We start from the raw sequence: 16840 nt of genomic DNA, 5'->3' as shown, positions 1-16840 counted from the left end.
GGGATGAATGTATAAAAACGGTTCACCATTTCTCCCAACTATTTATGACTGGAAATCGAAGAAGTCTTCATTTTGATATTACATGTGGTTTATAACATGAAAATTGTTTGATACCCTTCCTTTAAATTAATTCTTTTTAAAAATTTAAGTATCATTTGACTTTTAAGATTTCAGTTATTAAAAATGGACTTGATAACAAATCTGGCAGTCTGTACACTATTACATTATAATGAGTAAATCCTTCTTTATTTTTAAAATACATGACACTTTGGTATTGTATTTCAGAAGGTTGTCTCCATACAGTCACAGTTAGCACTGCCGCAATTACTACCTCTGGTAAGTAGGCCTCTCCTTCAAAATAAGTTATTGGGTACACACGGATCAATTGTCAATATAAAACACCTTTGATTTCATTATCAATCATTCTATATCAGTTGAAACAGGAAAACGTACTTTTACATTGGAATAAATGGACTTAATCATAGTCTGAGTGGGAGGGGTTATTTGAATAAGATTAAAGCTGGAGTCGATTTCCTATGTTACACTGTAGTTTCTTTGTAATGAATCTTTTAATTATATATGTATTACGCTGTAGAACTATACCCCAGAGATTAAATAATTGAACTAAATACTTTACATTGGACTTTTGGTGTTGAATCAGATTTTATTGCTATTGAAAATCTATCAAACATTGGATACTTTGATAAATAGTAGTTTTGTACATTGTACTATTAAAACATCCTATTATCGCTGTAACAGTGAGGTAACAGTATGACCTATACTCACCTTACTTTAAATCACATGATGTATGATGTAATTGTATTATATATATACATACAACTCGTCTGTATTATACATATATATATATATATACAACTCTTCTAAACATCAGCCCAACAATGTTTGATCTGTAAATTTGCTTTTGCAAATGTTTTGTTCTTCCCTCGCCAGGATTTGAACTCATGCTACTGAGATATCGTGACACCAAATCGCATGCACTGTATCCAGCTCTGTATATATATAGAGCTGAATAAAGTGCACGCGATTTATAATATATTTGTATTGAATATACTCACAAACTAATAAATTAGCCAAATACTAGTATTCAAATTTCATTTTAAACCTGATTTTTGTGGTATACCAATAACACAAAAATTAAAGACAGGCTTTCGTATCTCACATACTGAAATCATCTTTATTATATTTTAAATGTTTGAATTCCATGTTGAAGACTGTACCTTGACCTATAATGGTTTACTTTTATAAATTGTGACGTGGATGGAGAGTTGTCTCATTGTCACTCATACCACATCTTCCTATATCTATTAAAAACATAATAACTCCTTTTATTGTAGAAGGGAATAACAAGAGTAACTTGAGGAGACAATGATAATTTGAAACTGAAGATGATAATAATTTGTTATGAGGATGTATTAATTTTCATTGTCAGTTTATAATGAATTATTGAAAATAGAGTAAGATTTATCTTGTTTATTGACATTTTAAATCCATTCTTTGTTACTGTAACTTGTGTAAACAAAACTGATTTATTTGTAATTAAATTGACACAAACCATTATCAGAAGAGTACAAATCGGTTATTGATTTGTGGTACAGCTGGTAGTTGGCTGCCAAATGGTGTCCATGCATTTACTCATGAACTGTTCAACCTAAGTTTTTCAAATTTTAATATGTTGTGTCTGATGATAAAATGGAGGTCAAGTTTAAGTGACTTAAATAAGGTTTAATAGTACATTTGCAATTTTAATGCTCTTACAACTGCTGAAACACCTATAGCTAGCTGTTTTTATACGATCGCAAAAATTAAAAAATTTGGTTGTATATTGGTATCACATCGTGTGCGATGTCGTCAGAGTCTTCCGAACACGGATGATTTCTGGATAATAACTTTAGTATAAGTAAATAGAAATTAATAAAATTTTAACACAAGGTTTATAACCACTAAAGGAAGGTTGGGATTGTTGTTGGGGGGGGGTTGGGGGGTTGGTCCCAACAGTTTAGGAATTAGGGGCCAACAAGGGGCACAAATAAGCATTTTTCTTGGGTTTCACACAATAAATTTAGTATAAGTAAACAAAAATCTATGAAATTTAAACACAAGGTTTATGACCACAAAAGGAAGGTTGACATTAATTTTTGGAGTTTTGGTCCCAACAGTTTAGGAATTAGGGGCTAAAAGGGTCCAAAATTTAACTTTTTTTTTTATTTGATTTGATAAAAAATTGAATTCTTGGGGTTCTTTGATATGGTGAATCTAACTTTGTATTTAGATTCTTAATTTTGGTCCTGTTTTCAAATTGGTCTATATTAAGGTCCAAAGGGTCCAAAATAAAACTTAAGTTTGATTTTAACAAAAATTGAATTCTTGGGGTTCTTTGATATGCTGAATCTAACAATATATTTAGATTTTGGATATTTGGGCCCTTTTATCAAATTGGTCCACATTGAGTTCCAAAGGGTCCAAAATTTAACTTTATTTGATTTCATCAAAAATTCTTTGATATGCTGAATCTAACCATGTATTTAGATTTTGGATATTGGCCCATAATAGGTATATGTCCAATTTGAATTTTTTAAGTTCTAAGACCACATTCATTCTGTGTCAGAAACCTATTCTGTTTCAACTATTAAATCACAATCCAAATTCAGAGCTGTATCAAGCTTGAATGTTGTGTCCATACTTGCCCCATCTGTTTAGCGTTCAACCTCTGAGGTAGTATCAAGCTGGGCCCTAAGGAGCATCGGGTTCAAACCTGAACAGATATCAGAAAATATATTGTACATAGTGATTAACTAAAGGATACTGGCTCAAAAGTTAATTATCATTATTGAGGCTCTAACAACTGCTTAAACACCAAGCTTTTCATAAAACCCTGCTCTTTAAGCTGAATCACTGCCCTAAAGGAACTGAACTTATGTATAATATTGTCCTTTTACCAATGGTACATTGTTCTGTTAATCTGGTTGCTAGTAAGATTAATTCCTAAAATCTAACATGTTTCAGTGTTAAAATTTTAATGAAACACAGTTTACCTCTGCAGTTCAAACCTATTAATTTAAGATAAAAAAAATTAAAACAGTGTTCTTTGCAGAATGCACTCAAGTTCTAAACAGCTAAATGTATTCTGGCTATTAAATCGTCTCACTGGTATATATCTGAATAATAAACAAGTTTACAGTAAAATGCCAAAACTCTCCTCTTTTAATCATTTAAGATAAACAATAACATAGTACATCATTCAAAGTACAAATAGAAGAATATGAAATGCCCCATTAAAAGAGTGTTATTATTTCGCTGCAAACAAAGTTTTGGGGTTTTATAGGGATCACCTTGTGTGTCTGTCTGTTGGTCTCTGTCTACTAGTTAATATATTCTTACTGCTTTGTGTCCCTGACATAACTGTTGTACCATAGAACTTAGGTTGATTAAACATGTAATGCAGATGCACCATGGGAAAGTGGTGTGTATCCACCAAAACAAGGTGACTGACCATGACTATCTATGAATTTGAAAGTTAAACTTTGTCTGATTCGTTTCCAGGGCAGAACTGTTGTATGGTAGAACATACTAGCTACAATGTTACAAAACTTGATATGCAGATACTATAGGGTTATTGCATGAATATTAGGGAATATTGTCCTGAGCAGAATTTTATATTGCACTAGCTTGCGAGTGCTATATATGTTCTATGAGGGACAATATTCCCCAATATTCATGCAATAGCCCTTTTATTGTATAGCAATATAATATTTGAAAGTAAAAATTGGTTTAATCTAAGATTTTGTCATTGATGACGTCATGAATTTTGAAGTTTATTGCACTAGTGCAATATTAGAATTTATTGCATGCTAACTTTTGGTTAATTTCTGTGGGAAATATTATATTGCTATGCCATAAATATAATTATTGCGAAAATAGTGTGTTAGATACAAAAATCAGGTCACTGTGACCAATATTTTGCCCTTTAACCCCTTATTGTCTAGGGCATAATTTTTTAACTTTGAATGTGAAGTCATCACAAATAGTTTTTGTGTCGCATACCCTTTTCTTTTTAAAATCTGTTGAGTCATAAAGCTCTTCAAGTAAAAAATTGTTTATACAGCCTTGGCTTCAAATTCTTTGGGTTTGATATTCCAGATGAAATTCAATAAAAAAAAAAGGTCTGAATGCAGTAAAAGAAGAATATATAATGTATACTATACACAAGAATTTTTATTCTTATATTTTACCATGGGTTTGGAAAGAGAATGGATTATTTGCCCTGTGACATCAACAGATGGTGTGATGACTTAATTTTGTTTGTTTTGTTTTGCAACACTTGTCTCAAAGAAATGTGTTGACCACTAGGTGTCTAACGTGACGGTACCCAAATTGCACCTATTTTGACAGTTTTTTCATCTACGTTTTTTTATGATGAAAACAAAAATGTCCATTCTGTGTTTATTTTGTAGCCCTATCCTTCTTTATTATAAAGGTACACCAATTTGGTTTTTATTCCATATGGAATCATAGAAAAATTGGTCTAAACTGACCTCCAAACCATCAATGATTCTGAAATGAGGAGTACCCAAATTGCTTCCATGCTTAAATTCACATAGTCAAAAGTCTAATAACAGAGCTTTTGTTTAATTTCTTTATAATATTTTGAACAATTGGATATTAGTCCATGCTTACTCTTCATTATTTTTTAAATGGATACTTGTAACATATTGTATTTGCTCATTTTAAAAAGATGACGTTTTGATGACGTCGCATGGCGACGTTTCAGTACATTTTACTTTTTCAGTAAATACTTCATCTGTTGATAGATACTGTGAACGTTTTGTGCATATCTAAATAGTTTTACCTATGTTGAAAGATGTGCTTAGTATCAAATCATAAAAAAACAAATTGTTTAGTCTCTAGAAAATCTTGTAAGATTTTCGCTGCTAGTTTTGCTAAATAGGTGCAATTTGGGTACTCGGTGCAATTTGGGTACCGTTACGTTATGTTCATATAAACTTAAGTTTTCCTCTTGTTACAGAAAAGACTACCAGAACTACCACTGAAAATATTGTACCAGTTGTCACACAGAAATACCCTCAACTAGTCACAGCAATCATTTCTAGCTATACAACTTTAGCTGGTCCTGTCTTCAATGTGACAAAATCTCCCCAATCATTATTTTGTAAGAACTAAAGGTTATCAGATTTTGGCTGTTGGTCTTAATTGATTCACCTGGTTCTTTTATATGTCTTTTAGATTGTTGAAATATGACTTGTAAAATCAGAAAAATTAACCATTTTGACTTTTTTGAAATTTGACAATTTTTTGGCTATTTGAGACAGATGAAATTAACCAGGTGAATATTATGAAAGCTTTTCTAATTTCACAAAATCTTTCCTTACATAAATTTTAATCTCCTGTGATTTGCTTTTACTTATCTACTAATTATTGTTGTTTTTTTCTTTTAATTTGGTCTAGGTAGAACTATCTGAGATACTTTGCATGACTAACCTATACACATTGAATGCAGTTATATATTATGATTAAACCAAAAAAGAGATTAGGAAGTCCAATTTTTGGTTTTCAAAGTTTGTTCCATTTAGATCTACTTTAGATTGAAGAGAATTGATGAATTCTTCACCAACATTTAATAGCAATTTCCTGAAAGGATCTCTAATATGAAATCTATAAGACAGAGCTCTTTAGAGTTTAATTGTAATTTGTATTATGTTAATTCCTTTATGATGTACAGTTGAACAGTTGGGGATACTAAATTGAGAAACATACAATTTTATCTTTGAATAAAACTTTGCTCAGAGCATGACTTCCAATCTAAATATAAAACACTTAGAGGCAAAATTTCATGTCTAATTAGCCATAGGAAAACACAAATTAACTGCCTATGTTGAACTGACATTTTAAGTGATAAATCATGTATCTTCAGTCCATCAATTTAGTTTTTAAAAAGTTTTTAGTAGAATCATAAAAACTAGAAATATTTATTCTGTTTGTTTTAACTATCAGCATTAATTTAATTGTGTTTACTTTTATTTCTCCATAATTGTTATTACTTGAAATTATTTAAATGCTGAGTGTTCCGATTGTCTATGCAATACATTTTTTGTACTTTGTTTATCTACGTAATCAACTCCATATAGAATGTATATAATACTTTCCTCTCAATCTATCTGTCTCAAGCTATATTGCAAAGTTATCGAACAATTTAGTTATTGTGGTTTTCAATGGATATATAAAATGGATTAATATTTTCATGGATTCAGGTTAGCATTCAGTGAATTAATATTTGCAGATTCATCTATATTCAAAGATTTTAAACTTATTATTCATTATCATTAATACATGTTTTCAGAACAATTCTCTCACAATTGCATTGGATTTGAATTTGTAGTATTATAGTCATACATTTTCTCTTCCTGAATATTTGTTGTTTACCTGAATGACATTTACAGGACAACATGTTAGTTTGTGAAATAACCATGTGATCATTTGCTCCTAACTCTCATTACAGATGCAGGATTCCCTGCCTGGTTAATTGGTGTGATTGTTGTAGCTGTTCTTGCAGTCATCGTCATTGTTGTTATCATTGTAGTGTGTATCATGAAAAAGACAAAAGGAGAGAGGTATGTACAAAGCTGTAATTCACAGGTTATTAATTGGCAGATAAAAAGTATGTCCACTTTATTCTTGTCTGACAAACAGAGCTTAATCTTTCAACCAAAAAATCATTCAGTGAATTCTCATCTGCAATACATATCATTTGAGCAGTTGTTTGATATTACTGGACATGTTATTACAGTTATCCAGTTTTTCACAGCAGTTGTATATGACAGGTTCAGCAATTAACCTGTGGAAACATTTATACCATGATCTTTTTCATTTCTGAAGATAATTTTATTTCTCACATATTTATATAAATTGAATAAGTAGAATGATATGTTGAAGGCTTTGGACAATTCTATTACAATTTTGAAAGTATGTTTTGTACAAAATTGATGACAATTGTTTATTTCCCTTCCTTGCTGGAGATGTTCTATTTGCTCCTTCTTTGAATAGAATTTATTCAGACTGAATGAGATTTGGATACTGAAAATGCAAAAGTGAAAGAGGGTTCTGTTACAATCAGGGTTTCCCCTGGGTCAATTATTTTTTTCGCCACCTCTTTCGCCAAAACAATATATTTTTCGCCACTTTAATATTTTTTTCGCCAAGTAACACAAATATATTTTTCTTTTAAAATTTGACATCGCCCCCTCCCCTCCCCCAAACAAGAAGTGGTTTTTACAACAAAACAAAACATTTTACCACTTGAAATTTATCCCTCGTGTAAGGTGTAGTCGTTACATTGAAGTGTTACTCTCATGCCAATTAACCTAACCTTTTGAATAGATTTCTTCATTACGACAGTTTTCTTTTCTAGACCATCGTAAATAAGTAAAACTATGCTTGAAACATTGAAACACGCGTGTCACTGAAACGACTTTAAAGTACCCACTCAAATCAATTATCTATATCAAAGTTAAATGATAAAGTTTTAAATCAGAGACCTTTCTTACTTTTGAAGATTTTTCGTCATAACAACAGTTTTCTTTTCTTGACTATCATTAAAAGAAGGATCGAGAGGAAGCGTCAAAATTTTGCTTCAACACGTGCGTCGCAAAGTGGCAAAATCCTGTTTGTGACATGTGACGGACGACATTTAACCATATCATTTCATATAATACAATCAACACCTTTATTAATTAGTCCTTTGATGTCGATAGCTATAAATGCAATCAGCTGATTATTGATTTTCTGACAAAATCTTAACGAGTTCAAGGTGAATTCCGAGTATTGTCTGATCGGGTAAAGTCTGAGAAACCCGAAAAAAGTAAATGAACAAGATGACTGAAAATAAATCGTTATATATATTTCTTTCGCCAAATTCTTTCGCCAATGACAAATTTTAATCGCCACAATTATTATTTTTTCGCAAATTGCGAAAATGGCGACCGCCAGCGGAAACCCTGGTTACAATGATCTACAATACATATGATTTAGATCTTTGAAAAATGTATATCTTTCCATATATTATGTAGGTAAAAATGTAACCTTTTTACATATTCATTGATATTTGTTGGATTTCGTGAGATGTGTTGAAAAGTGGAATAGTTGAAGCTAAGATTCTTTATGTAATGGTTACTTATGGCGAGAATTAAGGCTGTGAATAAACGACAGGGCTTTTCCTATACAAGTAATTGGAACAATGTTGACTTTTATCACATATTTCTGATAGTTTTCCCAAACTATTCACATAATTTCAAGCTGAAAAATGTGACTATTCTTGCAACACGTCCCTTCACCTTGTGTATAGGAAGATGTTTGTATTCTGATACCTGTATATGATAAAATAGATGTCTTCTGAAAAAAAATAGTCAGCTCACAGAGAGAATGAAATCCTTAATTTTTGTCGAACCTTCGACTTTAGTCGAAAAAGCGAGACATAGTGATCCTACATTCAGGCCGCAGCGGCATCCACAAATATTCACTCTGTGGTTAAGGTTTTTGAAATTTTAATAACTTTCTTAAACTATACTGGATTTGTACCAAACTTGGACAGAAGCATGTTTCTAATCCTAAGTTAGTATCCAGAAGTAAATTTTGGGAAAAAAACAAATAATTTTTCCAGTGTTTTACTTATAAATGGACTTAATTTTTATACGACCGCAAAAAAATTTTGCGGTCGTATATTGGTATGACGTTGACGTCGTCGTCGTCCGAAGACACATTGGTTTTCGCACTATAACTTTAGTTTAAGTAAATAGAAATCTATGAAATTTAAACACAAGGTTTATGACCACAAAAGGACGGTTGGAATTGATTTTGGGAGTTTTGGTCCCAACAGTTTAGAAATTAGGGGCCAAAAAGGATCGCAATAAGCATTTTCTTTGTTTCCCACCATAACTTTAGTATAAGTAAATAGAAATCTATGAAATTTAAACACAAGGTTTATGACCATTTAGGGACGACATCAAAAGATCGATGTAGGATAAAAAACTTAAATCAAATAGTTTGGGGGTGGGGGGTTAAAATTCTGCAAGTTTTGTATATCTAAAATCGATTTTTACATATATCCCTATTGGTAAATCAATTTTTCCCAAATTAAGTTAAGAGGGGGGGTGTTGGGGTCAGTGAAAAAACTATGTGAATTAAGTTTTTTATCCTACATTGAACTTTTGATGTCGTCCCTTAAGAAAGGTTGGGATTGATTTTGGGAGTTTTGTTCCCAACAGTTTCGGAATTAGGGGCCCAAAGGGTCCAAAATTAAATTTTGTTTGAATTCATCAAAAATTGAATAATTGGGGTTTTTTGATATGCCGAATCTAACTGTGTATGTAGATTCTTAATTTTTGGTCCCGTTTTCAAATTGGTCTACATTAAGGTCCAAAGGGTCCAAAAATAAACTAAGTTTGATTTTAACAAAAATTGAATTCTTGGGGTTCTTTGATATGCTGAATCTAAACATGTACTTAGATTTTTGATTATTGGCCCAGTTTTCAAGTTGGTCCAAATCGGGGTCCAAAATTAAATTTTGTTTGATATCAACAAAAATTGAATCCTTGGGGTTCTTTGATATGCTGAATCTAAACATGTATTTAGATTTTTGATTTTAACCCCCAGTTTTCAAGTTGGTCCAAATCGGGGTCCAAAATGAAACTATTTGATTTCAACAAAAATTGAATATATGGGGTTCTTTGATATATGCTGAATCTAACCATGTATTTAGATTTTTGATATTTGGGCCTGGTTATCAAATTGGTCCACATTGAGGTCTAAAGGGTCCAAAATTGAACTTTATTTGATTTCATCAAAAATTGAATTTCTTGGGGTTCTTTGATATGCTGAATCTTAACCATGTATTTAGATTTTGGATATTGGACCATAATAGGTAAATGTCCAATTTAAATTGTTTAGTTTTTAAGTTTAAGTTCTCAGACCACATTCATTCTGTGTCAGAAACCTATGTTGTGTCAACTATTTAATCACAATCCAAATTCAGAGCTGCATCAAGCTTGAATGTTGTGTCCATACTTGCCCCAACTGTTCAGGGTTCAAACTCTGCGGTCGTATAAAGCTGTGCCCTGTGGAGCATCTGGTTCTTCCAGTTAACATTACAAACAGTCTGCAGTTATAGATTTTAAAACATTTTTAAAATTCTTAAACTATCCTTGATTTTACCAAACATGGACAATCAAAAGATAGAATCGAGAGGAATATTTATATTGATTTTTTTCATCATTTTTGTTGAGTGTGTGATTAACAGCAAAAGTAACTATCCTTGATTTTACCAAACATGGACAATCAAAAGATAGAATCGAGAGGAATATTTATATTGATTTTTTTCATCATTTTTGTTGAGTGTGTGATTAACAGCAAAAGTAGGCGAGACATATTATATGTATACAAAACAAAAGTGTTCATACCTCAAATGATAAAGTTAAAAGAAAACTTACACAAAAACATTTTTTAAGTTGTTGCATTGATAATTTAAATTCACATTTTTAGATGTCTGTTAAATCTGAGGAAAGTTTTTTCCGTCCAATTTCTAACAGAAAAAAGGTAATTCTGTTATGTTTTTAAGTAGCTTCTTGTGTTAATTATGTAAAGTGTATATGTCTGTTTTAACTCAGATTAAAAAACGTGATTTGTGCATTATGGGTCTGCATGGTTGTGTAACTGTGTTCTAACAGCATGGCCTTGAAAGTAAAAAGGAAATGAAACTGTATATAATATGTGATTTATTAAGTGTACTTTTTACATCATTTAAGTGCCAGTCTTTGTAAGAATCAAGCAATTTAGAAGAATTTTAAAACATGGATGAAAAAGCCCACTGTCCATACCATCCTAACTTAGAGATAGTAGGTCTTTGATTCTGCACGTCTGGTAATTCAAGAAATATCAAGATAACTTTTGGTTAGAATCATAGCAAATTAAGCAGTTATCTTCCCTAAATTTCTAGTGAATTTATTTCAACCAAATTATATTTTGAAATACTAGAAGAGGAAAAGGAAATGAATGTTATATTAGTGCACCATTATACATTCTGAACTTAAAGTAATGTGAAGTTGAGTGGGTTTTTGTTTGTCATGTTTTTACCACAGCCTGATACTTAGGCAGATTGGCACTTAAAATTAATGTTCAATAATATAATTATCTTTTTCCATAAATTTGAACTGAAAGGTATTTCCTGGAAATATATGGATGTCTTTTTTATCAGGCACCTGGAATAGTTTTTACATTTTTTTACTTAACAGGCATTATATTAATGTAAAGCAGACTTGTTGGTATTTTTGTATTATGAAATGGTTTAGAATAAATCAATTTCTTATGTATGCATTGTATTACCAGTATATTGATTTGTGTTTTTATTTTTCAATGTCCTATATAATATGAAGATAGAAAACATATATCAACTTTTGATATTTTTAGCATTAATTATCTTCTTTCATGATGTTTTTTTTTGACAATTAGATGGAAAAAAACAAAAATTCATATATTGACTAATGTTACTCTTAGTAATATAAGGTTATTGCATGAATATTGAGGATTATTCCATATTGATAAAATGTTAGTAGGTTTTTCTATATGAATGGGATTTTGAATAAATAAGCATATTCACCGCACAAAACGTCGCATGTTTTTACGTGCATAATTTTGGTAAAAAAACATTTGATGTACATTTGGTTTTGGTGATGGTTGTGGTAAATAATTGCCAGCCATTACATTCATTTCTCTCGGAATATGGAATAAAACAATTACTGTCTTTTGTTACAGTAAATATGTGGTTTAATTGACTTTTGAAAAACTGATATTCACTTCGACCATTGGCCTCTGAATATCAGTTTTTCAAAAGTCAATAAAACTACATATTTACCTCATCAAAAGACAGTAATTGTATAATATTGTCCCGAGTAGAATTGAATATTGCACAAGGTTGTGAGTGCAATATATGTTCTACGAGGGACAATATTCCCCAATATTCATGCAATAACCCTTTTATTGTATAGCAATATAATATTTGAAAGTAAAAATTGGTTTAAACTAAGATTTTGTTGTTGATGACTTGATGAATTTTGAAGATTAATACTAATGTAATAATATAGGGTTATTGCAGGAATATTGGGGAATATTGTCTCGAGTAGAATTTCATATTGCAAGAGCTTGCGAGTGCAATATATATATTTCTACAAGGGACAATATTCCCCAATATTCATGCAATAACCCTTTTATTGTATAGCAATATAATATTTGAAGTAAAAATTGGTTTAAACTAAGATTTAAACGTTTTTGACGTCATGAATTTTGAAGATTTATTGCACGCTAACTTTTGGTTACGTTCTGTGGGAAATATATTGCTATACAATAATAGAATTTATTGCATGCTAACTTTTGGTTACTTTCTGTGGGAAATATAATATTGCTATGCAATAAAATATTATGTTGTACAAGCTAATAAAAATATTCTTATTCCTCATGGGATAATATTAATCTATAAGTTTTGCAATGTCTCTTTATTGTATGGAATTCTTTTTAATGTGGAGAATGCCATGTTAGTGCATATCTCAGAAAAAATACAAATTTAACACAAAATAGTCACTACTCATCTCTGTAACTTTTGCAAAATTAAACATAGACAGAAATTGTGCCATTGAAAAACACATTGTGTGTTCTGTAGTTCATCATTGAAGTCCACCAACATTATTACAATTTTTCTATGATTCATTATGTATTTCTTAGTATTTATTTTTCTAATTAAATGTCTTCCTAAAGCACTCAGTTTCTGATTTCAGATCAAATCAAATTTATCCAAAATGTAAGCTAATAATATGTGTCTTTTTACATACATATACCCTAATATAAGCCAGATAATTGGTATGTTTGAAATGCCTTGTTATAAGACAAGAAATTGCTTTTAGTTGGAATGTTTTAGTTTACATTGTATATACTGCCACAATCATTGCATATTTTGAAGAAAATACTTAAGTATGTTCAATCACATATATACATCAGAAAATCACTTAATGCATTATTATATACTGGTAGCTTAGTTTCCATAAAGTTTTAAATGGTTTATTATATTACTTGCCAAAATGGTCAATATAAGCCTTTGCTATCACTTTGCATATGTTTTTTTTTCTTACTTTCCAATATTTTTAAAAACAAATATGTATTTTAAATATTTATATTCTTTGGCTAAAAAACTGATAATCTAGACAACACATGGTGAGAACAAGTCCCTTTGAGAAAAACTGTCAACCTTACATTTTAACAAAATATAATCAGTAATGAAGATATTCTCATCTCAGTGATGAAGACCCCCTCTCCCCCTCCCCCGATAAAATATACTAAAGTTACTTTTCTAGGATAGCAACAGTGAAGATAATTGAAGTTTGAGGGTTTGATTTTTTTAATGATTTCTTATGATTTAATAAATGGATGAATTTGTTAATAAATTGGAACTTATGTGAATGATTTATTAATTTTACTTTAATTGTGCTGTGTTCAAAAGAAATGTGTGCTTATGATTTACATTAAACAGTAGAATATCACTTAATTTTTTTATGTAATTCTATAAATTTTGGTTTTGACATGTATGATTTAATACCACTTGCACATATATATACTTGTATGCAATACCTGTTTATGTAAATGTTCATGTATATTATATTCCATTTTACATATTTTAGACTCCAAATAAAGAGGTAAATATAGCTCACACCTGTCTTGCACTGCAGCTTGTCATATATAAACAATTGTATAATGTATATACAAACCTTGTGTGATGTCCTGCCAATGCTTATATATAACACCAGCATTTTTAACATCAGCATATATACAAATTGCACTGTATCATATATCTAAACAACTCTGACAGTTTCCATTAAGCTTACTCTGTAGTAAGATGTGTTTTAGTTTGCAAATCCAAAAGTATTTGCCCTTTCAGAACGCTAGACCAAACATTGATCTAAAGTAGGTGTAATGTGATGATATTATTATTACCATTCAATTATATAGGGTCAACAGAAGCTGACTCTATATGATGTATTGTAGACCCACTGGTGGCCTTGAGCTGTTTTCTACTCTTCATCTGATAGGGTTGTTCTCTCTTTGACACATTCCCTTTTTCCATTCTCAATTCTAATGATTGACTAACTGTTTCATAAGTAGTTCAAGAAAACAATGCACCTAATTATTTAGATTTTATTTCCCCAGTATTTAATGGAATATTACATAGGTGGAAATTTCGTGGGAAAAGTTCAGTTGATTATATAGGGAATCACTGAAGCATGACTGGATATGGTACAAAAATCAATTCGGTTTGGCCCCAGATGAATTTTAAAATGTTTCAGTGGCAGATTTTGAGCTTAAATGAACAGTGACCCCATTTTTTTATTTCAGTTTTCTATTAAGTATATGATTAAGTTCATTTATAATAAAATATAGCAAAATCCTTTATTACAAAAAAAATTTGATTTATACCCGCGAGCCCCCTTAATAACCTTTTGTCTTTCAATGAATTTTAATCTTTGTCTAGATGTAACCAGACTATTTTTACACTGTACACAGAATATTGCAAGTCAAACCTTTCTTACACTATAATGTATTGCTAGGAATGATTTCTACTGTTTGTTCAAATGTTGTGCTAGAAAATCCATTCTTACACTGTTTCTTATTGCTAATCCAATTGATTGCAGACAAAGCCATTCTTACACTGTTCCTTATTGCTTAACCAATGGATTTCAGGCAAAGCCATTCTTACACTGTTCCTTATTGCTTAACCAATGGATTTCAGGCAAAGCCATTCTTACACTGTTCCTTATTGCTAATCCAATGAATTTCAGGCAAAGCCATTCTTACACTGTTCCTTATTGCTTATCCAATTAATTTCAGGCAAAGCTGTTCTTACGCTGTTCCTTATTGCTAATCCAATCAATTTCAGGCAAAGCCATTCTTACACTGTTCCTTATTGCTAATCCAATGAACTTCAGGCAAAGCCATTCTTACACTGTTCCTTATTGCTTATCTAATCAATTTCAGGCAAAACCATTCTTACACTGTTCCTTATTGCTAATCCAATGAACTTCAGGCAAAGCCATTCTTACACTGTTCCTTATTGCTTATCCAATGATTATTTCAGGCAAAGCCATTCTTACACTGTTCCTTAATGCTAATCCAATGAATTTCAGGCAAAGCCATTCTTACACTGTTCCTTATTGCTTATCCAATCAATTTCAGGCAAAACCATTCTTACACTGTTCCTTATTGCTAATCCAATGAACTTCAGGCAAAGCCATTCTTACACTGTTCAAAGTCATTCTTACAAACTTCCTTATTGCTAATCCAATTAATTTCAGGCAAAGCCATTCTTACACTGTTCCTTATTGCTTATCCAATGAATTTCAGGCAAAGCTGTTCTTACACTGTTTAAAGCCATTCTTACACTGTTCCTTATTGCTTATCCAATGAACTTCAGGCAAAGCTATACACTGTTCCTTATTGCTTATCCAATGAATGTCAGGCAAAGTTGTTCTTACACTGTTCCTTATTGCTAATCCAATGAACTTCAGGCAAAGCCATTCTTACACTGTTCAAAGTCATTCTTACAAACTTCCTTATTGCTTATCCAATTAATTTCAGGCAAAGCCATTCTTACACTGTTCCTTATTGCTTATCCAATGAATTTCAGGCAAAGCTGTTCTTACACTGTTTAAAGCCATTCTTACACTGTTCCTTATTGCTTATCCAATGAATTTCAGGCAAAGCTATACACTGTTCCTTATTGCTTATCCAATGAATGTCAGGCAAAGTTGTTCTTACACTGTTCCTTAATGCTAATCCAATGAATTTCAGGCAAAGCTGTTCTTACACTGTTCCTTAATGCTAATCCAATGAATTTCAGGCAAAGCCATTCTTACACTGTTCCTTATTGCTTATCCAATGATTATTTCAGGCAAAGCCATTCTTACACTGTTCCTTATTGCTTATCCAATGAATTTCAGGCAAAGCTATTCTTACACTTTTCCTTATTTGCTTATCCAATGAATTTCAGGCAAAGCCATTCTTTCACTGTTCTTTTTTGCTTACTGTTAATTCAGAAATTATTGGGATGTTTTATTATTGCAAAAAATGCAACAGGGTTACAATCGCAATAATTTAAACTGTCATTTTGAAATTTATCATATGAATTAAAAAGGATTTTTCTCATTATTGCGAATTAATGTTAACATGGTTAAATCGCATTTCAGTTTTAATAAATAGATTGCAATAATAAATGCAAGCAATGATTTCTGAATTTAAGAATATACTAGTAAGATGCATGAACAAAATTCAAGATTTTGTTTGTAAAGTTGTATTAAATTGTCTCAACTAAAATTAAATCAGAAATATCATTTGAAAGGATTAGATTTTGAAAAATATTTGTTGTTGCACTTATTTTCTAGATTAAAAAAAAGCACTGAAGTTTTTGATATATAAACTTTTATTTTTAAATCTAGTTTTGACGTGCTTTCCATTAAAGATATTTCTGTTTGTAATTACTCAATTAGCATTCAGAAAATCACATAGCTCTTTATGTTTTTGAAATTAATAGGTAAAAAATGGACCAATACCTGATATGTTTTTTTTCTTCAAACATTTGATATCGACTATGGATGCATTTTTCTATTTACATAATTGCTATGAGATATACATATAGTATTTCCTAAGGCATTTAATCACTATAATAATAGCCACTTTCATTACATGTATGCTTTATTTGTGGCTTTACACTTCATTT

General features: G+C 30.8%; 1 protein-coding gene across 16 annotated transcripts in view; it reads left to right on the top strand.

The window, feature by feature from the left end:
• LOC143067639 (uncharacterized) overlaps positions 1 to 16840 on the top strand; it is a 47027-nt gene that overhangs the window by 17873 nt on the left and 12314 nt on the right. For 8 of the 16 annotated variants that reach the window (XM_076241044.1, XM_076241042.1, XM_076241041.1 and 5 more), the window contains exons 3-7: positions 286 to 336; positions 5045 to 5188; positions 6536 to 6647; positions 10570 to 10623; positions 13752 to 13766. In XM_076241044.1, the coding sequence (XP_076097159.1) occupies positions 286 to 336; positions 5045 to 5188; positions 6536 to 6647; positions 10570 to 10623; positions 13752 to 13766 (376 nt within the window). The remainder of the gene's footprint in view (positions 1 to 285; positions 337 to 5044; positions 5189 to 6535; positions 6648 to 10569; positions 10624 to 13751; positions 13767 to 16840) is intronic. The other 8 variants (XM_076241036.1, XM_076241047.1, XM_076241038.1 and 5 more) reach the window with 5 other exon arrangements.

The sequence above is a fragment of the Mytilus galloprovincialis genome, chromosome 3 (assembly GCF_965363235.1).
Source record: "Mytilus galloprovincialis chromosome 3, xbMytGall1.hap1.1, whole genome shotgun sequence".
In the NCBI taxonomy this organism is placed as follows: Eukaryota; Metazoa; Mollusca; class Bivalvia; order Mytilida; family Mytilidae; genus Mytilus; species Mytilus galloprovincialis.
This window is presented reverse-complemented; position numbering and strand designations above follow the sequence as displayed.